Source organism: Saimiri boliviensis, chromosome 4 (assembly GCF_048565385.1).
Source record: "Saimiri boliviensis isolate mSaiBol1 chromosome 4, mSaiBol1.pri, whole genome shotgun sequence".
In the NCBI taxonomy this organism is placed as follows: domain Eukaryota; kingdom Metazoa; phylum Chordata; class Mammalia; order Primates; family Cebidae; genus Saimiri; species Saimiri boliviensis.
The window spans coordinates 60,533,004-60,555,856 of NC_133452.1; the positions used below are offsets into that span (position 1 = coordinate 60,533,004).

The 22,853-nt window shown below is 36.5% G+C and overlaps 2 protein-coding genes across 9 annotated transcripts in view; one reads left to right on the plus strand and one right to left on the minus strand.

Annotated features, from left to right (window-relative positions):
- The window catches only part of SESN1 (sestrin 1), a 112,100-nt gene that overhangs the window by 88,520 nt on the left and 727 nt on the right, over positions 1–22,853 (plus strand). For all 3 annotated transcript variants that reach the window (XM_003935944.4, XM_074397623.1, XM_010346453.3), the window contains exons 2-10: positions 7,261–7,326; positions 8,094–8,294; positions 8,913–9,095; positions 11,499–11,741; positions 15,336–15,483; positions 16,959–17,071; positions 19,364–19,554; positions 21,340–21,484; positions 22,406–22,853. The exon at positions 22,406–22,853 is cut by the window's right edge and continues 727 nt beyond it. In XM_003935944.4, the coding sequence (XP_003935993.1) occupies positions 7,261–7,326; positions 8,094–8,294; positions 8,913–9,095; positions 11,499–11,741; positions 15,336–15,483; positions 16,959–17,071; positions 19,364–19,554; positions 21,340–21,484; positions 22,406–22,492 (1,377 nt within the window). In that variant the 3' untranslated portion in view covers positions 22,493–22,853. The remainder of the gene's footprint in view (positions 1–7,260; positions 7,327–8,093; positions 8,295–8,912; positions 9,096–11,498; positions 11,742–15,335; positions 15,484–16,958; positions 17,072–19,363; positions 19,555–21,339; positions 21,485–22,405) is intronic.
- Positions 1–22,853, minus strand: part of ARMC2 (armadillo repeat containing 2) — a 161,726-nt gene continuing 138,873 nt past the window's right edge. For all 6 annotated transcript variants that reach the window (XM_074397618.1, XM_003935942.4, XM_074397616.1 and 3 more), the window contains one exon: positions 1–22,853. This exon is cut by the window's right edge and continues 7,892 nt beyond it. The gene's annotated coding sequence lies outside the window, so the exon portion shown is untranslated.

Sequence of the window (22,853 nt, forward strand, 5' to 3'; positions counted from 1 at the left end):
TTGTATTTCTTTTTTTTTTTTTTTTTTTTTTTTTTTTTGAGACGGAGTTTCGCTCTTATTACCCAGGCTGGAGTGCAATGGCGCGATCTCGGCTCACCGCAACCTCCGCCTCCTGGGTTCAGGCAATTCTCCTGCCTCAGCCTCCCGAGTAGCTGGGATTACAGGCACGCACCACCATGCCCAGCTAATTTTTTGTATTTTTAGTAGAGACCGGGTTTCACCATGTTGACCAGGATGGTCTCGATCTCTTGACCTCGTGATCCACCCGCCTCGGCCTCCCAAAGGCTTGAGCCACCGCGCCCGGCCGATATTTCATTTTTAATACATCCCAATATGTGGGAAGATAAATTAGGAAGTAACGCTTTATAAGAAAATTATTCACTTTCCAAAAAGAATAACACAATTCTTTCAAATAGCTGGCTTCCATAATGCTTTTAAATTAAACACTTTCGAGAAATGGAACTCCTAAGAAAAGTGTAGGACATACATGTGGCCTAAGTATTACAAATGCAGTAACATAAAGTCAGTCAGTTTTTTTCTAAAATATAGTTCATAGAAGACAAAAATAAAAGTACCTGGGCTTTCTGTATTTCTGAATCACCTATTAGTATAAATGACAATATTAAAAATAATTATTATATTTTGCTATAGTAGAGATACTTCTTTTAACACTTCCAGATCTCTCCATTTCTATTTAAAATTTTTGAGTGTCAAAAGGCCAGCACCCAGCTATAGACAATTTCCCAGAGAAGGAAGAGTGGGATGGGAACTTTCACTTTTTATATAACAAATCTTTACCTTGTTGAAATGTTTTTCAAAAAACACATACTGCTTTTGTAATTTAAAAAATAAAATTACTGTGTTGTGATAACAACAACAGTGATAGTGCAGTGAGGAAAACAATGATTCAAATGATTTGTGTATTTTTACTTCTCAACTAATTTTCCAGGTGGGTAGACACCATAAGCCAACAATGCTTTCATTTTGCACTTGTGGGAAATAATTCATTATTTCACTTAAGGATATTGATATGGATGTATAAATGTATCTCACAAATTTGAAACATCTCTGACTGGAACAGTACTATTCAGTACACAAGCATTGATTCATACAGTGATACAATAAATACAAAGTCTTCTGTGGTACAACTGTCAACATTCACTAAGAATTTTCACTCTGAAAGTTAGTGTTTTGCATTATACACTGAGGAAACATATCAGAAGTAAAACTGTGATGGTGGAAGCTGTTACTGTCTCTTTCAAAGGTGTTTATTAGGTTGTTGAGGGGAGAAGACTGTTAGTTCTCATTTTAGTTTTCCAGCCACACTCTCACAGACAGCCTGTGAGGTTAGTGCTGTGATTAGCATCTACACCCGCTTTTCAACAAGGCCATTCCTTGGTGGCAGTTCTGCCTCCTAGAATCTGAAGTCACCAAAATTTGTTCAAAGTCTACAGTTAAGTTTCTTACAGCTACAAATGAAGGAGTAATTTAATTAACCTAAATAGGAAGTTATGAAATGTATTTAGTTTGGTTTATTATCACCCCACTGGACACCTGCAGTGCCTTTTTTGATCAGCATCTACTAGAAAAGAGTTGTAACTAGTTTATCACACGACTAAGAAGTGTTTCAAAAGTGAGTTTTCCAGAAAATTGAAACTTTTTATAAACCAAGCATACTGCTGTATAATAACAGTGGTATCTATAAGAATCTCCAAGGTATCAAGAAGTCTTAAAGAGGCTCAAAAGAGTAATAATGAAAGGCACCAACTCAAGAACCAAATGTCATGGATTCAGCCCCCATCTCCACCACTCACTAGTACTGAGTAAGCTAGAATACTGGGGTTCAGATCTCAGGGCTTTCATCAGTTAGCTATGCTAAATGAAGATAATAATAGTACCTGCTTCATAGATTAATCTAAGACTCTTGACTTCTTCATGAATATTGTAGAACACCAAATACTCTTTCTAAACTTTAATATCACAGACACATGGTCTTTGTTTACAGGTAATATAACTTAAAAGAGTGCTCAGCTCATAAATACTTTGTGTTAGCAGCAGCAGCAAGTGCTGCTGCTATTTATTATGATGAGCCTTAGTTGCTTTTTCAGTGTTATTCAAGAAATAAGCAGAAAACGTAAAAAGCAGTTTGGTTCTCAGATATCACTGACTAATGTTAGGGTGCCATCCAAGTCTAGAAACCCCACTTTACCCTCTCTTCCTCTGCTGCTTCTGAGAAATTAAGACAGCCAAATCTGTTAGACCTTATACCCAAGACTAGAATCTATAATAAAAGACTCATACATGTATAATTTGTAAAATATTGTATAGTTTATAATGTGAGGTAGTTGAGATTGATGGTATTATTATTTTGTCGTCATCCCTGTTTTACAGATTAGGACTCTTCAGCTTGGAGGCTAAATGCTTTATTGGCAGTTACACACTTACTAAACATCAGCATCATGATTTTGGCCTAAACTTTCTGAGTCTACTAGGTGCTTTTTTTTTTTTTCTTTTTTTCCTATTTCATACTTGATGCATAGGGGAAACTTTTTAACCTTATTCCATTTTTGTGCTGTACTTTGGGACTTTTACCAATATGAAGAGGCTTCATAAAAGTTTCAGCAGTAACAAGTCCCATTGGATGTTTGCAAGGTAATTTTCACCTGTTTACTTTTTCCAGAAGTTAATTTGTGTGTAATGGAAGGCTGGATGGAGTCAATGATCCACTTCCTGCCAGTATCAGGACTAGAATAAATTAGGACACATCTCAGAATTCATCCAGGAATGCCCCAGATTAGCCCTTTGTCTTCTATTGAGCATGAGATTAAGTAGAAAAGATCATGTCATATTCTTGTATCCTTGTCATATACCCAGTCAGTTAGCTAAGAGAGGGAGAGCAAAATATATCTTTGAGTTTAGCTTCCCAATATAGAAGAATAACCTTGATTCTAGAACAGCCATGATTATATTTTGTCATTATACCAGTCTTGTTCAATCCTTTCTGATTGGGAAAGAATTGATTTTTAAAGATCCATTTATTCCCCCACTTCCTCTTCTCTCCCAATCTTTTCTTTCACTTATTTGCTTTCCCTGGTGCACCTCTCCAACCCACATTTCTGCTTTTATGAAATGGCACAAACATCTCACAACCTCCTCAGCCTAGTTGGAAATTGGCTCTGCTAATCCAAGTGTGAGCTGGGTGAAATTATATTTTACCTAGAACTAGACTTTGGTAAAATAACAAAATGGGAACTTGATTGTTAGATTCCTTTCTAATCCTTTCTTCAGTTTTCCTATTCTTTTGTCCCCAGCTCTCTTGCCAAACCTGGTACTCATTGAGGAACGAATGTGATCTTAACACTAAGAGATATTGCATAATGGATCTCTAATCTATTCCAAAGAATATTTGGCCTTTTGTTTTTGTTTTTAAAACATTCTGTTTTTAAATACATAGTTTTTTGTTTGGTTTGGTTTTGAGTTTTTGTTTTTTTAATGAGACAGGATCTCACTCTGTTGCCCAGGCTGAATTACAGTGGCACAGTCATGGCTCACTGCAGCCTCAACCTCCAGGGCTCATATGATCCTCCACTTCAGCCTCCTGAGTAGCTGTGACTACCAGCATGTGCCACCATGCCCAACTCATTTTTGTCTCTTGTGGAGACAGGATTTCGCCATGTTGCCCAGGCTGGTCTTGAACTCCTGGACTTAAGTGTTCCACCTGCCTCAGCCTCTCAAAGTGCTGGGATTATAGGCATGAGCCACCTTCCCTGGCCAGTAGTTTTTAACTCTAGAAGAATATATGCCTAAGGAACTGGGAAGGAAGAATTTGGCCATTAAAGACTCAAAAAAGAGGGGAGAAAGTATTATCAATATGCTCGCTAAATTGTCTATAGGTATGGACTTATAAAGACAAGAATTAAATAGAACCCTTGCCATACATATAAGAAATATTCTGTTTCTCAAGCATTCATAGCCACCTTCTTGGAATTGTAAAACTATTATTTTATAATAATTTGGCATGTAGGCCAGGTGTGGTGGCTCATGCCTGTAATCCTAGCACTTTGGGAGGCCAAGGCAGGTCGATCACTTGAGGTCAGGAGTTTGATACCATCCTGGCCAACATAGTGAAACCTCATCTCTACTAAAATTACAAAAGAAAAAAAAATAGGCATGATGGTGAGCACCTGTAATCCCAGCTACTTGGAAGGCTGAGGTAGGAGAATTGCTTGAACCCAGGAGGTGAAGGTTGCAGTGAGCTGAGATCATGCCATTGCACTCCAGCCTGAGTAACAGAGCGAGACTCTGTCTCAAATAATAATAATAATAATAATTAAAAAATAATAATTTGGCATGTAAACTATGTATTTGGTATAGAAATAAAACAAGAATAATGTAATTTGTATACCTCTTTGTTTCTAAACCTATGTGCTGTCAATCTGGTCACATTTTTAAAAAGATAACTACCTTTCATGCTGGTAATGTATTTGTAAGATAAAAGCCTAGACATTCAATCACTGAGGTTTTTTTTTTTCTCCTTACAGATAACATAATATATAGATATTATGCACTTTGTTTCTCCTCCCTATCCCATTACCATAATATAACTTGAAGAGCTTTTAAAGTCAACTCATGTAGAAGTGCTTCATTCCTTGTAAAGACTGCATGCTACTCTATTATATGGCCATGCTGAATTTTATTGAAACAGTCTTCTATTGAGCACTGAGATTGTTTTCAACCTTGTACTATTAGAAACAATGTTGCAGTGATTATCCTTTTACACATGGCATTTCACAAATGTGAACACATTAGGGGTTAACACTTAGGATGGAATTGTTGATTCAAAGGCTATGGGACTTCTTCATTTTGGTCACTACTGCAAATTGCCCTTTCTAGAGGTTGTAGTAATATGTACTCTTTATACTCTTTTTTCTTATACTTCAGAACACTCTCATCAGCAATATATAAACAATTAATGACTGTTTCTCTACCTCTCTCCAATACAGTCTGTTATCAAACTTTTTTATCTTAAGCAGTCTTTTTGGAGGGAAAGGATATCTCAGCATAGTTAACTTGCAATTGCTTTATTGTGAGTGTTGAGCATTTCTTCAGTCATTTGTATTTTCTTTTCCTTGAACTGTCCATGTTGTTTGCTCATTTTTAAAATAAGATTGTTGGGGATTTTCTTACTGATTTATAGTAGTCTTTCTTTAAAAGTTAGCCCTTTGTTATTTGAGTGGCAAGTGTAATTCCTAGCTTTTTGTTTACTTTTGACTTGTATGTATTTATTTTTCCCATGTGAACATCTTTATTTTTATGTCAGTAAACTTATCAATCTTATATTTTATGACTTTTGGCTTTGTGGCATTCTTAGGCTTGCTCTACTCCATGAGTGTTTTCTTCTAGTACTGTAATGGGTTTTGCTTTTTTTAAAAAAAAAAAAAAAAAAACATTTAACTGTGGTTTATTGTGGAGTAAAGCATGATACAGTGTTCCAACTTCACTTTTTTTCTGAGTGGCTATCCAAGACCATTTGTTGAATAATTCATTTCCCCCCATTTGAAATGACACCTTTTTGTATGTTAAAGTCCCAAGTCTCTTAGTTATAAAACAGTAATAAACCCTTGAAACAGGCATTTTCCTAAAATACATTTTGTTTAAATAAGACAGTTTTCAAGACTAAAGAAATGAGAGGGGATAAATGTTAATTTTAGCCTTATAGTTTTGTCCAATATGTTTTGTTTAAAATGCATGTAACTCGATCAGAAATTCAGCAGTGAGAAAAGCTAAAGTCATCACTTTATATAAATGACTGTATTGGTGCCAAAATTACATATTGAATAACAGAGATGGGTTTTCCTCTGGCATTCATTACAGGATGTTAAAATTGAGACACATACATGGCCAGACCAGTGAATTAAGTGTGTCCTCTAATGAAGGGTATAATGTTAAAACATTTGTATCTTCAGTGTAAGTATGCAATAACCAGGGAGAAGTCACCAACCTCCAGTATAAGATTATTTTCTTTATATATTATGAATTCTATTGGCAAATAATAGACTGCTTTGAATCTGAATCTTGATTTCTCCTAATAAAAATTATCTTGACTTTTGTCCTTCCTGCTTAGTCTTTAAAAATCTGTTCTGCTTTAAAGATTTTCATTTGCTGGGACCAGATTTCTTGAATTGCTGCCACATGTCTTTCTCTGTGTACCCCCTCCACCCCACCCTCACTTTTTATCTTTAAAAGGAAAACATCTGGTTTATATCATGAAGAACTTTTAAAAGCAGTGAGTAGAATTATATAAGATTATTTAATTATATCTAAAATATATATATGAATGAAGGAGTTAATCTTTAATTGTATAAATTCTAAACAAAAATTTATGACACTAGATAGGACATAGGCCTCAAAACAACAACAAAAATGTTGAACTATATTATTTTGATTTTACTTCTGTAAGCACAGAAGGTGAGGGAGGGAAAGGAAATCCTAACAGATTTTCAGTTCTTGTCAACCATACTACACAATCACATAAGGTACAGGATTCTAAACTCACTGTGTCAAATGTCAGAAAACCATTTGTTTCTCAATTGTTTGAGCTTCTTTAAAATATAATGTGGGCAAGGTTGATGACATCCTTCCTATAAATAAAAACAATTTAAGGCAAGCTTACAAACAAAATGAGTTTCTCTAAAATTGTTTTTTTTAACCACAGAGAAAACATACCCTGTAGTGCTTGCTTGTGAATTTAGTTTTTATTTTTTATAAATTTATATTCTAACTGTGAGGTGTTATTTTAGATATAATAATTACACTTCTTCCAGTTTAAGACACCTAGGTTGGAGGTACTGCTTTCTCATTTTCTGACAAGACGCACAGGGATTGATATTTGGGTTGGTTGAGTTTTAGATGTACAAACACACTGGTCTTATTTTGTATCACTGATGATCCACAGGGTTGGCTGCTGTGCTGAACTTTCTGTTCTAGACTTTCTGCCAAGTACTTTATGCAAAACTCTGGTTTTAGTGAAACAGGTTTTATTGTTTTTAGTCAGTCGTATTATAAGCTGTTGTTAGCTCTGCAACGCTAACAGAAGAGATGGTGTGTGTATATATATATATATATATATATGGCCATGAAAACAAACCACCAAAACAAGCCTGTCTGTGTTCAACTGGTTGTTTTTCCCTCCCATTCCTTGAGCCTCAGTTCATTTTGTTTACTGCCAAAGGCCTGAGATGGTGTAATTTTCTTTTCTAGGAACTTGGCATTAGAATTCCTCGACCACTAGGACAGGGACCAAGCAGATTCATCCCAGAAAAGGAGGTATGTTGTTTGTGAAAGTACATAGTGAACTGTATGCTTTTAAGGAAGGGATTTCATGACCCACATCTTGGCATCTGAAGAACTGTTGGTCAACATGTTTTAGTCAGAGTTGGTTGCAGTTAATCATGCTTTGGCAGTGAATTTACAGGATTAAAAAGATGTTGTACTTGTGTTGATTTCTAGTATTTCATGATGTTTTTTTAACTCCCATGTTAATCAAGTAAAGCCAAGATTTGTTTTGACCAGTGATACTCCATCTGCTTATATTTAGATTTTGTTTAGGTGTGCCCATAACCTGAGTTACTCAGTCTTGACCATCTCCACTGGCTGATGTCAAGGCTAGATTGGATCTTTAATTCTATATATGTGTAAAAGTGTCTGCGCTTTATTTTCATAAAAATTATATGCTATTAGTTAATTTTAGTTCTTAAATTTAGTGAGAGTAGGTGGTTTTGTAAAGAAAGGCTTTAGTGTCTGTTTGCAAGCTCTGCAAGTCTGATCATCTAAATCTGCTTTTTTATCTGGATTCTGGCCAACTCTGCAAGCAGGCTATCTAGATGGCCTTCAGTGTTCAACCTTTGTTGTTTATCCTTTACTATATGTGACTGTTTATTCTTCTGTATCTTTCAAGCAGTTGAGTTTAAATTTGTAACTAAGCCAAATTTAATCTGCTTCTAAATGATACTGTGCAGCCCATGTATATTTTTTTTTCCCCTTAACACTAATTTACAATTTTGGTAACCATGGTTTTTCTCCCATGTATACAGATCCTCCAAGTGGGGAGTGAAGACGCACAGATGCACGCTTTATTTGCAGATTCTTTTGCTGCTTTGGGCCGTTTGGATAACATTACGTTAGTGATGGTTTTCCACCCACAATATTTAGAAAGTTTTTTAAAAACTCAACACTATCTACTGCAAATGGATGGGCCGTTACCCCTACATTATCGGCACTACATTGGGATAATGGTTTGTAAACATTCAGTGAAAAATTCTTTTTGCCTATTATTAATCTTTTTAAGAGACAGTTAATACTTTAAACACAGGGATACTTATGATTTGTAATACGATTCCTATTACGTAGTCTCTATTTTTTTCTATTTTAAAATAAGAATGCTCTCAAGTGTAACAGAAAAACAAGTATTTATACATTCCTGAGAACAATTTTTTATTAAATAAAAAAAGTAGAACACAAGTTCTGTTTCATTATTATAAATAGTTCACACTGACATAAGCGGTGCTTCCTGTTCAGTTTGTAAATAATATTCCATTATTTTATGATTGGCACCTTAATTGAAGTTTCTTCTTAATCTGAAGTTCTGAAAGTTGGTATGTAGATAAAATGTCTAAAGTTCAAATACTTTTATCAGATATTTTGTTTGTTGTTGGAATATTTCTAAGGTTCTTTTACTGTATTTGAATTTTTAAAATTTTTATATAAAAACTGCATTTCTCTAGTTTATGGAAAATTCGAAAACATATCAGTAAACTCAATTACCTCTTTTGCATGTTGTAAATAAAAAGGATTTGTAGTTAGTTCAAGGTTTAATATTTAGAATTAGAATAATCTTTTTGTTTTCTCTTAAGGCTGCAGCAAGACATCAGTGCTCCTACTTAGTGAACCTACATGTAAATGATTTCCTTCATGTTGGTGGAGACCCCAAGTGGCTCAATGGTTTAGAGAATGCTCCTCAAAAACTACAGAATTTAGGAGAACTCAACAAAGTGTTAGCCCATAGACCTTGGCTTATTACCAAAGAACACATTGAGGTAAGTAGTGAGGTAATATATCTTGGGAGTTATTTCAGACTTTATTTCTTAGAGCAGTTTTACCATTACAGAAAAATTGCACAGAAAGTACAGAGAGTTCCCATTTTCTATCCCCTGAACCTCTTCCCACAGATTCACATTTTCTTCTATTGTACATATAGCATTTGTGTGGTACATTTGTTGTAATGAACCAGCATTGATAATGTTACTATTAACTAAACTCTATAGTTCACATTAGGGTTCACTCTTTGCATTGTATGGTTTTACAAGTTTCGACAAATGCCTAATGTCATACGTCCATTATAGTATCATATGGAATAGTCAGTACCCTAAAAATGCCCTGGGTTCTACCTGTTCATCCCTATCCCCTTCCCCTAAGCCCTTGCAACCACTCATATTTTTATTGTCTCTATAGTTTTGCCTTTTCCAGAATGTCATAGAGTTGGAATCATATAAAAGTATATAGCTTTTCAGACTGGCTTCTTTCATCTAGCAACATCCATTTAAGGCTTCTTTGTGTCTTTTCATGACTTGATAGTTCATTTCTTTTTATCACTGAGTAATTCTCCATTGTATGGATATACCATAGTGCGTTTATCCATTCACCTATTGAAGGACATCTTGGTTTTTGCCAGTTTTGGGCAATTATGAATGAAGCTGCTGTAAACATTCATGTATAGGTTTTTGTTTTGTTTTTTGCTTCTGTGTGTGTGTGTGTGTGTGTGTGTGTGTTTGGTTGACAAAAGTTTCCACCTCATTTGGGTAAATAAGTGCAATTTGTGGATAATGTGATAAGCCTATGTTTACCTTTGTAAGAAACTGTGAAACTGTCTTCCAAAGTGGCATTATCAGTTTGCATTCCCACAAAGCAGTGAAGAAGCATTCCTACTGGCCCACATATTTGCCAGCTTTGGTGCCAGTGTTTTGGATTTCAGCCATTCTGATAAGTGTGAAGTGGCATCTCATTGTTCTGCATCTTTATGTTACATTTTACATGCCGTGTTAATCTGGTTTGTTCTGGTTCTATTTATTAATAGAGGTAATAAAGTAAAAGTAGATTGATGTTCTCTAGAATTGTATACCATGCACTAGAAATTCCTAAAAGATGCATCTTTTGGTCTTGCCTACTTTATAGATACTATTAGATAATTAAAGATATTATCAAGAAGATACAAGATTTGAATATAATTAATACAGTGCCCATTATATATTGTCAAGGAAAAATTATGCAAGATTACAAAATAGATAATGAAGCAGAAGGGACACAGAATTGAATAGATTATAGAATTTATGTATAACTTAAATATAATTTGGGCTGGGTATGGTGGCTGATGCCTGTAATCCCAGCACTTGGGAAGCCAAGGTGGGTGGATTACCTGGGGTCAGGAGTTTGAGACCAGCCTGGCCAACATGGTGAAATCATGTCTCTACTAAAAATACAAAAATTAGCCAGGCATGGTGGCGCACGCCTGTAATCCCAACTATTAGGAGGCTGAGGCAGGAGAATTGCTTGGGCCTGGGAGACAGAGGTTGCAGTGAGTCAAGATTGTGCCACTGCACTCCAGCCTGGCCAACATAGCAAGACTCTGTCTCAAAAAAAACATAAAAAAATAAAATAAATAAATATAATTTGATGATTTAGGAATATTTAGTCAAGTCGTTCAACCCACTATCTTAAAAATTCCTTGAGGAGGCCTTAAACAAAACACAGGCATTTCACAGAGCAGCTTCTACTTTTAAACACAAATTTATTACATTTGGTTTGAGATTTTTTTTTTTTTTTTTTTTTTGAGACGGAGTTTCGCTCTTGTTACCCAGGCTGGAGTGCAATGGCACGATCTCGGCTCACCGCAACCTCCGCCTCCTGGGTTCAAGCAATTCTCCTGCCTCAACCTCCTGAGTAGCTGGGATTACAGGCACGTGCCACCATGCCCAGCTAATTTTTTGTATTTTTAGTAGAGACGGGGTTTCACCATGTTGACCAGGATGGTCTCGATCTCTTGACCTTGTGATCCACCTGCCTCAGCCTCCCAAAGTGCTGGGATTACAGGCTTGAGCCACCACGCCCGGCTGGTTTGAGATTTTGAACTAACAACACCATAATTCATTCATAATCCAGTATCTGAAACACAGCAACCACTTTTAAGCAAAATCCATTCTATTCTAAGTATTTCAGAAAATCAGAATAATAGTGACTGTTGTAATAGACTATTAAGTTCTATTCGTGAATGCATATTCATAAAAATTAACAAATTCTGAGTTCTACATGTTTCAAATGATAATTTTATACTAGGTGATACTAATTTTGTATGGTGACTCATCAAGTTTTCAATAAATAATAAAATGAACTGTACTTTTACCACACCCCCGTACAAAAACATATTCTCTTTTTTCCCCCCTAAGGGACTTTTAAAAGCTGAAGAGCACAGCTGGTCCCTTGCGGAATTGGTACATGCGGTAGTTTTACTCACACACTATCATTCTCTTGCCTCGTTCACATTTGGCTGTGGAATCAGTCCAGAAATTCATTGTGATGGTGGCCACACGTTCAGACCTCCTTCTGTTAGCAACTACTGCATCTGTGACATTACAAATGGCAATCACAGTGTGGATGAGATGCAGGTCAACTCAGCAGAAAATGTTTCTGTAAGTATTCATCATTTGTCATGAGATTGTCATAAAACTAATCACAATAATTGCAGTTATAATATTTCTTCAATTGGCTTGAAGGGTGAAGAAAAACCCACCATGTTAAGTCTGTGGAGAAATTGGGCCACTATATCTATTCATTTAGTAAGGTTTCATTGACTGCCTGACATGCTTATCACTAGTCTCGGTGCTATTCAAAATTATATAAAAAGTGATGTACAAAACTCTAAGACCTTCTAGGAGTTTACACTCATAATTTTAGAATCAGGAGCCAACGGCATGTGTCCCATCAGGGCCAAATAATATTGAATGGCTACTACAGTGAGATGAGGGAAGGCTGAAAATAGTGTGGCCTGGTGGGCCACGCTGTGATTTTTGTGCCAATCACATTCTTCTCTTCTGCATAAAGAAACAGCTTGACTTCTTACTTTTTATCTTTCAGAAGATTTAATCAATTTTGACCTGGAAATTTTATCTTTAAATTTTTTTTCATGTTTAATTTTGCACCAATATAGAAGGTGATATCAAGTGAATGCAAATTTGTTAAAATGCTTTCACCTCTATTCCTTCTCTTCCTGGCTTTTGTATATTCTCAGGTTTGTTACTCTTTTGAAACAGAGAAAGTTCAGTTTTCTATAAGCAAATTTTAATTCCTATTTATGATGAATCAAAGTCCCCTCCTGCATTCCTTTGCTATAGTGAAAAATCATAGAAGTACTACCACAGCCATCTGAACACTTTGTATGCATTTTCTGAGTTATGTTATCCCTTCAAAATACATGTGGGCAGGTTGAATTGCCTTTAACTTATATATTTGACTTTGGAAATGTTATTGAATCTCAGTTCTTTCATGTAATAAAAGTAAAACACAGGTTATTGGGAGGTTTAAATGAAATATCTTAAATGCAAAGTCAGGTGCGAAATAGAGGTGGCGTTTACTTATGGTGTAATTAGCGCAAGAAATAATTTTCCCTAGATTGATCATAGCACTGTCCTGACCCTGCCAAAGACCGTGGCCTAGATTCATATCAGAGGCCTGCATATGACCACTGATTAATCAAAGCTTGGTGATCAGAAGAGGATCCAAGAGAGTATACAGTTGCTAGGATGCTAGGAGATGGATTCTTGCCCTTGCTACCAATAATTCAGTACAAGGCTAAAGAAAAAAGTACTTGATTGTTTCTAGTTATCCTTCTACTAAAAGAATGAATACTGAAAGAAGATAATTTTTATTTCTCTAATAGATAAGCTTCCTATTCCCAGGTAACTTGTATACTTTTAGAAGGTTTGTGGCCCACACTGATGCCACTTGACAGTGAGCTGATGTAGCTTGTTCTTTAGGTGTTCAGGTGGTGCCACCACCAGGCCACATATATCCAGTATCTGACTCAGTTCTTCAGATACAAATGGTAACAAACAAACAAGAATTTTTCCTCCCTCCTAACCTGGGCAGCTACTTACTCATTTTTTTTTTTTTTAACTATCTTCATGGTTTTGCTTTTTCCAGAATGTTAGTTGGAATCATACAGTATGTAGCCTTTTCAGATTGGCTTCTTTCACTTAGTAATATGCATTTAAATTATATTAATGTAGCATTGTTGATTCTTGTAAGAATCAACCCATGTCTGTTCATGGCTTGATACTTAAGTTTCTTTTTAGCACTGAATAATTTTTCATTTTCTGGATGTACCAACATTTCTTTATTCCAGTAGCCACTGAAGGACACATTGGTTGCTTCTAAGTATTGGTGTATAAAAACATACCCAAGACTGGGTAATTTATAAAGGAAAAAAAAGAATTTTCTTACAGTTTTAATATTTTAATATTAAAATGAAATGCCTTAATTTTTTTTAACTCTAACAACTTTGGCAGATCAATCAAGGAACAAAGAAACCTACCTACTTCATTTTCTTTCCCTCTTATTTCAATATAATTTAACAAGAATTATCTTTCCTAAGAATACTTGCAATTTGGGCTCTTTATATTTTAAAAGGAGAATGGGTAAACAGATAATGAGAGATAATGTGAGTTGAAAGAGACCTTTTTTAAACTTTGAATCATCCTATCATGTAACCTAATCCTTTTCAGCTCATTTTTTATTTGGGTACTGACCCTGTGTCAGGAATAACTATGGGGAAAATGCATGCACCGGAAGAATCTTCAGCACCATCACAGAAACACTTCCTATCATGAAAGTGTTAGAGAAAGGGCTTAGTACTGGGCATTTCAGTAGAACTGTTTGGATCAAAAGAAAGTATAAAGCACAGGTGATATAGATTGTCTCTTAATCTAGAATTATTCTGGCAGTCATTCTATAGCAAGTATTTTTTTTTTAATATCTTCTGTGTACCAGGTACTATGCTAGGTGTGGGATATATACAGATAAACCAGACAGATCTCCTACCTTTCTGAAGGTTTGGTCTGGGAAGGGAGCAGGCATTAAATCAATATCATGCAAATAACAATTATAAATTATGATTGTGAAGGAAAGAGGACAGGGTTGTGTTAGAATAATTACAGCTTGTGGGGTAACTGATAGTGTTTAGAAGCATGTAAGCTGCTACCTGAAGGATCAATAGGTGGAAGCCAGGAAGAGTGGAAGACAGAGGTCTTAAAAACATTCCTGGCAAAATAAATTTATAAAGAGGAACCATCAATTTTGTATGTACACATTGAGATTTGAGATTAAGACTTTTTTTTTTTCTTTTTGATACAAAGTCTCACTCTGTTGTCCAGGCTGGAGTGCAGTGGTACAGTCATAGCCCACTGCAGCTTTGAACTCCTGGGCTCAAGCAATTATCCTGCGTTGGGCTCCCAAAATGCTGGGATTACAGGCGTGAGCCCCTAGCCCAACCAAGACTTCTTAATATATTCATTTTATAAGAAAGATATAAATTGCATAGATTTGATCTAGCTTTTGCAGCAAGAATGCAACAGGGTATAGAAGTATAACTGATTTGACTAGTGCAAGACCACTTGGCCAGTCCTTTGTCACACCCATTACTCTATGTGTGACATTGCTCTAGTCATCCCAGCAAGTGACAGCTGCCAGATCCATTTGCAGAGGTCAGGTGGCTAACTCTAGCCATGTAAACACGTTTCATGTTTAATTGGTAAACTGTATAAATAGAGCTAATTACTAAAGATGATAGACACATTGACAGTATGTATGCCCAGTGTACACAGTTGATGCAAAACCACTTATACTTTGTATATCTTATTTATTTGAAGATTAAGCAAGTAGAAGTGAACATAGTTCTATTTTAAATTGATAGTGTTTAGTTTTTAAAACAGCATAAATATTAATGACATTATTGCTAATTTTATAAGGTAAAAGCATTAGAATGTGTTCTTAAAATTATTTTTTTCTTATATTTTAATCATTTTTTTCTTCTATTTTAAAATCTGCATGTCAGTCTTCCTAATAGACCAAAATAATTGTTTTTTATTCATTCATGTACATTAAAATTATAAGAATATTTTCCCTATATTCTATTAAGATATAAATTCTTATAAGACAGACTTAATAAAAGATAATTCATGTATATTCTATGTCTGCCACATGTAACATTAATTATATTTTCTCTTCAGGTAAGTGATTCTTTCTTTGAGGTTGAAGCCCTCATGGAAAAGATGAGGCAGTTACAGGAATGTCGAGATGAAGAAGAGGCAAGTCAGGAAGAGATGGCTTCACGGTTTGAAATAGAAAAAAGAGAGAGTATGTTTGTCTTCTCTTCAGGTAAGAACAACCATTACATAGCCAATATAATTATTGCAAACTCAGCTTTTTATTTAAAGAATTTAAATATGTTTTAAAGCATCAATCTAAATATGCCCCTCCTTTTAGAGAGGCTATTGCATAGGTATTCCTATTTACAAATAATTTTTACAGCAAGCAACTAAGAAAAGGTTAAAAGTGAAAACAGCCTAGACTAAGAGGGAGGACATTTAATTTGGATTCTGGTACTAAAATTACTTCTAATGAGCTTTGTGAACTTGACTAAGTCAGTTAACATATGAATGCTCCCTTTTTTCTCTTTTAAGAAACAGGGTCTTGCTTTGTTGCCAGGCTGGAGTGCAGCAGCACGATCCTACCTCACTGTAACCTCAAACTCCTAGGCTCAAACAATCATCCTGCTTCAGCTTCCTGAGTAGCTAGGACTATAGACATGTGCCACCACACCTAGTTGTTTTTAAATTTTTCTTGTAGAGATGGGGTCTTGCTATATTGTCCATGCTTCTCTTCTTTAATATGAGGAAATGGTCCTGAGATTGCTTCCAGCGTTAAAATTCTGTGATTTGTTGGGCACGGCAATGTGTACCTGTAGTACCAGCCACTCAAGAAGCTGAGGTGGGAGGATCGCCTTGAAGCCAGGAGTTCAAAACCAGCTTGGGCAATATAGCAAGAGGAGATATTTATTAAATTACCAACAACAACCTAAATTCTCTATGTTTAACCTTTATCTGTTTGCAGGCTATGGGAAATAATATATAAACCAGATGATTTAAAGGAGAAAAAGTTTATAAAGTGTCTCCAATAGAGTGGGAGAAAGAGTATAAGAATTAAAACACCAAGTTTCTTAATAGCAAAGAAACAATCAAATTTGTTTAAATGGAGGTTGGATGTTAGCTTATTTTTCGAAAAATTTTTGTTTCCATGCCTGAAGATAGAGAGTTGTTGTCATCTAATGCTACACTTACATGAAACTATAATCTCAACTCCTAAACATCATGATAGTCCAGAAAGTCTTAGGCAGAGTGCAGGCAGCACTGTAAAACTGTTAACTCATGAGATTTTTCTTTCATATCACATACCTTATGTCATTAATATTGAACAAAAATAAGTGCTAAATTTTAGAGCATAGCTGATTTTTATAGTTATCAGACGATCCAAAAGGATGTTCATACTTTGAATAAGTAGAACCTAATATATATAAATTAGAATGGGGAGAGAGAGAAGGTGTCTGTGAAAGAGGCAATAAAAAGCCATAGAGAATTCATCTATGAGTTTTCATTTTATAACACAGAATCTTCTTTTACTACATTCTGTTTACTAGCAAGTAAGCTATATCTTTGTGTAGTTACAAGACTATTTTGGTTGATATTGGTTACTCAGTATCAGAGAAAGGGCTATGCCATCTTTACTTGCTATGGGTAAAATCAATTTTAACTAGCATCCTATTTTTTAAAAACTTTCAATGGCCTTTTTCCCAGATGATGAAGAATTTACACCAGCAAGAGATGTATCTCGTCATTTTGAGGATACTAGCTATGGCTATAAAGATTTCTCTAGACATGGGATGCATGTTCCAACATTTCGTGTCCAGGTAAAATTTCAACTTGTATGCACATGATTGACTAGAAATATCTCAGACTGACTTAAAATACAAAAGAGCCACTTATACTTGAGAACTATGCTAAGTGCTTTGCAGGCAGTATCTCTTCTTGTTTTAGAATAACAGCTAAAAGACTGCTTCTGATCCATCCGTGAAGTCATACTGTAGTTTTAAATGTATGTATATCTTAAAAATTTTGGCCGGGCGCGGTGGCTCAAGCCTATAATCCCAGCACTTTGGGAGGCTGAGGCGGGTGGCTTACGAGGTCGAGAGATCGAGATCTTCCTGGTCAACATGGTGAAACCCCGTCTCTACTAAAAATACAAAAAATTAGCTGGGCATGTTGGTGCGTGCCTGTAATCCCAGCTACTCAGGAGGCTGAAGCAGGAGAATTGCCTGAACCCAGGAGGCAGAGATTGCGGTGAGCCGAGATCGTGCCATTGCACTCCAGCCTGGGCAACAAGAGAGAAACTCCGTCTCAAAAAAAAAAAATTATTATGTAAATATTTAAATAGGTAAGTATTTAATTCAGATGAGTTAATACTCCCAACATTCCCAAATATTGTTAGGGTCCAGTGTTAAATAATAACTATTTTACCAGAATTATGAAAATATTTGAGAACCATAAGATTTTGTTTCTTTCTTCAAGAAACTAAGGGGCCTGACACAATGGCTCCCGCCTGTAATCCCAGCACCTTGAGAGGGCAGCTGAGGCTGGTGGATCACCTGAGCCAGGCGTTCCAAGACCAGCCTGGCCAACATAGGGAAACCCTGTCTCTTAAAAAAAAAAAAAAAAGCCATGTGTGGTGGTGTGCACCTGGTCCTATATACTCAGGAGGCTGAGGTAGGAAGATCACTTGAGCCTGGAAGGTTGAGGCTGTAGTGAGCTCTGATGGAGCCACCATACTCCAGCCTGGGTGACAGAGTGGGACCCTGTCTCAAGAAATAAAAATAAATAAACTAAGGGGCAAAATTATTGTATAATTAGGATAATCATATAATACAAATTGAAGACATCATGTGAGCTGGAAATTTTATGGAGAGAGATTAGAATTTGAATAATTTGGATGGTAAAAAGGGTATTGTAAGTAGAGGAGACTAGACAATAAAGGGTTAGGTTGAGGGACAGAGTGAGGGAAGGAACTATAAAAAGACTGGCTGGCTGCTGAGAGCTTCAAGCTAAGAAATCCTACTTCTGATTAGTAGTAATAAAAGGCATAAAGAATTCAATTATGAGTTTAAAATTGGTTAGGTGTGCCTTAAATGCCAAAGCAGTTTACAGTAGATTAAGTGGGGTTTGTAGGCTTTGACCAGAGTGATGGCGTAATATCAAAGAGGTGTTTTTAGGAAAGCAACAAAGAAGTAGGGGCTTATTAAGTTTTGTTTCAGGTGGAAAGAAAGGCAAGGAGATTTAATGTAGGAAAACTAATTAGGAAGACTCAGTTAATAGGGCTAAAAAGCAGAAGTGGGGGTAGGAGGAGAAGGAATGGGTGATGGATGTGTTGAGTTAAAAATTCACAAAATTTGGGCAGATGGGTGGCTCCCACATGTAATCCCAGCACTGTGAGAGACCAAGATGGGAAAATTACTGAGGCCAAGCATTCAAGACTAGCATGGGCAATAAAACAAGACCCTATGTCTACAAATAATTTAAAAAACTAACCAAGCAAGGTGACCTGTGCCTGTAGTTCCAGTTAGGAGGCTGAGACAGGGAGGATCACTTGAGCCCAGGAGTTGAAGGCTGCAGTGAGCTGTGATCACACCGTTGCCACCATTGCATTCCATCCTTGTCAACAGAGTGAGAACATGTCTCTTAAAACACACACACACACACACACACACACACACACTCACTCTCTCTCTCTCACACATAATTTGAAGGCCATTTGAGTGGCTACTGCAATGGAAAAGGAGAGGGGACTCCCAAGCTGGTCACATCTGGGAGCTAAGTGGAGAGAGAGTGAAAGAGATAAAGGTGGATGTGTAAGGTGAAGAGACTATTAGTTGGTTTTCGTTTTTGTTTTTTGAGACAAGAGGAGACAAGGAGATTTAAATTCTCCATTAGTTTTTAAATTCACTGCATTATAAAACAACTTTTGCATGTTGTAGTATGGAAATTGAAAACGTAAGATTGGAGTGCAAGTGAAGCTGGGAGTTAGGGATGAAAGCCGGTTGGATTGTCAGCCAAATGGCAATTATTTTTATATACTACAGAGCTGTAGATATAGAACTGTACTTGAGCACATTTTAATTATTCACATTTGTTCTATTCCCTGTATTTAGGACTATTGCTGGGAAGATCATGGTTATTCTTTGGTAAATCGTCTTTATCCAGATGTGGGACAGTTGATTGATGAAAAATTTCACATTGCTTACAATCTTACTTATAATACAATGGCAATGCACAAAGATGTTGATACCTCAATGCTTAGACGGGCAATTTGGAACTATATTCACTGCATGTTTGGAATAAGGTTAGTCTTCTTTCTGTGTTTATAAAGAGATGTTTTTCTCTGGGCCAAATTATTCAGGTGCTTGGAGTGCACACAGACACACACATAATCAAAACCCATCCCCTCCCCAATAACTTATTCTTATGCTTTTTATACTTCAAAGAACCACTTTATTGCAGCTTAGTTTTCTCTCCTCTTTCCTAGCTAGGCAGGAGGGAGAGTTAGGGACTTTGAGAAGAGTTGAATGACAGCTGCCTCCAGGAAAGGGAGGAAGGACAAGCAATCTGGTTCCAGAACAAAGTCTGTCACTGAACGCCTTTAGTATCTTTTCATATCATCTATCTCCTGACCCATTTATGTTTCTTGGAAATCAGTACCCTTATATTGCTCCTCTGGCTGTTCTTAGGCTCCTTCTGAAGAGTACTTGCTGTCATAATACCTAATCAAAACTTTCATGTCCTTGCTGTTAGGTTTTCAGCCATGTTACGATGTTATATTGAAAATACAGCCATTGTATACCATCTTCTCACACATGCACACAAACTCCATGCTACAGTACTTAGTAGTCATTTTAGCTGTAAAGTCAGGCTTTCTATTCATTTTATCAGAGACTCTGCTCAAAACCTATAAACCCTGTTTCATCTGCTCCAAACGCATCTGGCATTCAAGGTACATCTGACCAACTTTAAACTAATTTCCCACTAATCAGTAGCCAGACTATTGACTTTAGCCTCCTGAATGGTTGTAGAACCAGCTTTACAAGACCTTTCTCCCCTTTCCAATGAAAACTCAATAGGAGACTACAGGGCCTATGTGATTGGGAATCCATTACCCAGTGAAGCAAAGCAGACACTGCTGTATGCAACCATCTTGGCTTAAAGCAGGATGGGTTCTTAAGTATAAATCATCCTTCTCTCCCCAGCCCCTGCCTTTTTTCTCATTTGACCCCAGAAACTCCTAGAAACATGAGTAAAGTAATTCTAATTATTTTTATTTATACAAGTGAATTTCCCTCTATGTATATATAAATATAATTATATACAATATTTAAAATTAAAATATTTATAATTATATACATTTGTATAAATAAAAATTAGACATATATATCTAGACATATATATATAGAGAGAGAGAGAAAATATAGTACCAATAACAAATATAATTGTTACTTAATTTTGATAATCTGTTTTCAGAATTTGTTCAGCTAGGTGCAGTGGCTCATGCCTATAATCCCAGCACTTTGGGAGGCCGAGGCGGGGCGGATCACCTGAGATCAGGAGTTGTAGACTATCCTAGCCAACATGGTGATACTGTCTCTACTAAAAATACAAAAATTAGCTGGGCATGTGGCACACACCTGTAATCCCAGCTTTTCTCAGGAGGCTGAGCCGAGAGAATCACTTGAACCCAGGAGGTGGAGGTTGCAGTGAGCTAAGATAGCACCACTGGACTCCAGCCTGTGTGACAGGGCAAGATTCAGTCTCAAAAAATAATAATTTGTTCCTCAGTGTGTTTGCATGTTCATGATTGCAAATATACACTTGCTTGGTACCCAGTGCTACCTTAATATTGTCAGCTTTCAGGAATGATTTATTTGGGTAGCAGAGAATGTTCTGTTTAAGTACTCTGTTTCTTATTCCTTTATACTCAGTCATCCACCCCTCAATTATAAAGCTCTGTCATTTTTGGGGACAGCTACCTACACAAAGAGGGAAAAAAATACAGCATTAACTATTGATGTGTATTCTTTCATAAGACAAAAATAGGTTATACACTGAAAATGTAATTCTCACTGTCTTTCAACAGATATGATGATTATGACTATGGTGAAATTAACCAGCTATTGGATCGTAGCTTTAAAGTTTATATCAAAACTGTTGTTTGCACTCCTGAAAAGGTTACCAAAAGAATGTATGATAGCTTCTGGAGGCAGTTCAAGCACTCTGAGAAGGTATGTGCCTGTTGTGGCTTGTTTACTCTGTAACTTAGCAGTGATTCGTAGTTTCCTTCACCTAACCTAATGGCTCTGAAACCCTTTCCATCACCCCTACCAACCCAAAAGAAAACATTCTAGGACAGCTGTCTGAGGTACCCTTTCAGAAGGGAACCTCGTCATAGTGATAGAGTAGAATAATGAAGGCAGGGAGGACAGGTGGGCTGGCCCATTTTTCAATAGTGCTGGCATGGCTGTCAGCATGTAGAGGAGACTGTTTTGTAAAAGCTGTGTATGTGTAGAAGTGTCTGTTCTCTTTGAAACATCTTTATAGAAATTACTGAATAATGATTTGGCACGGGAAGTTGGTATTCTAATAAAACAGTGTCTAGATTTTCTGACATATAACAAACCTCCAAGAAATATGATAAAATATAAATGAAAGCTATCCAAAAAGAATATTAGGCTCGGCACAGTGGCTCACACTTGTAATCCCAGCACTTTGGGAGGCCAGGGCAGGCAGATCACTTGAGGTCAGCAGTTCAAGACCAGCCTGGCCAACATGGTGAAATCCCATCTCTACTAAAAATACCAAAACAAATTAGCTGAGCATGGTAGTACACACCTGTAGATCCAGCTACTTGGGAGGCTGAGGCATGAGAATCACTTCAACCCGGGAGGTGGCGGTTGCAGGTTGCAGTGAGCCAAGATCATACCACTGCACTCCAGCCTGGGCAACAGTGAAACTGCGTATTGGGGGAGTGGGGGGGAGAAGTATCAGATAGCTGTTGAGAAATTGATATTCTATTTAACAAACCCAAGACTAAGTTATTCAGTACCATATAGGAAGTGTACTTATGTGTTCATTAGATGCACTGAAAAACTGTGATTGTAAATGCTTGTAATCCTTCCTTTTATGATGTTGTATTTTATATTCAGGTTCATGTTAATCTGCTTCTTATAGAAGCTAGGATGCAAGCAGAACTCCTTTATGCTCTGAGAGCCATTACCCGCTATATGACCTGATGCCTTTCCTTCATTAAAGATGATTCTGGAATGATCAGCAGATAATAGTCTACAAGGGGAAGGTACCAAGCCCCAGGACCAATGGTAGACAAAATAATTCAGAAATCCATTGTGCCATGATTCCTTTAGTTTCTGCTATTTTACTGTGGAAAACCACTGCTGGTACAAGCAGTGATCGTTTGGCAGCTTCAAGTTTAGATCTGTGAAGAAAGGCTGCCATTCACAGTATTTTGCTTTTTGACAGTAGAAGATGCTGTGTAACTGTTTTAATACAGCAAATAGTAATTCTCCAAATCATGTTGCTTTTATGTTAAATAAGATAACAAGAATTGGAGCATGCAAAGAATGGGACTTGGATAAT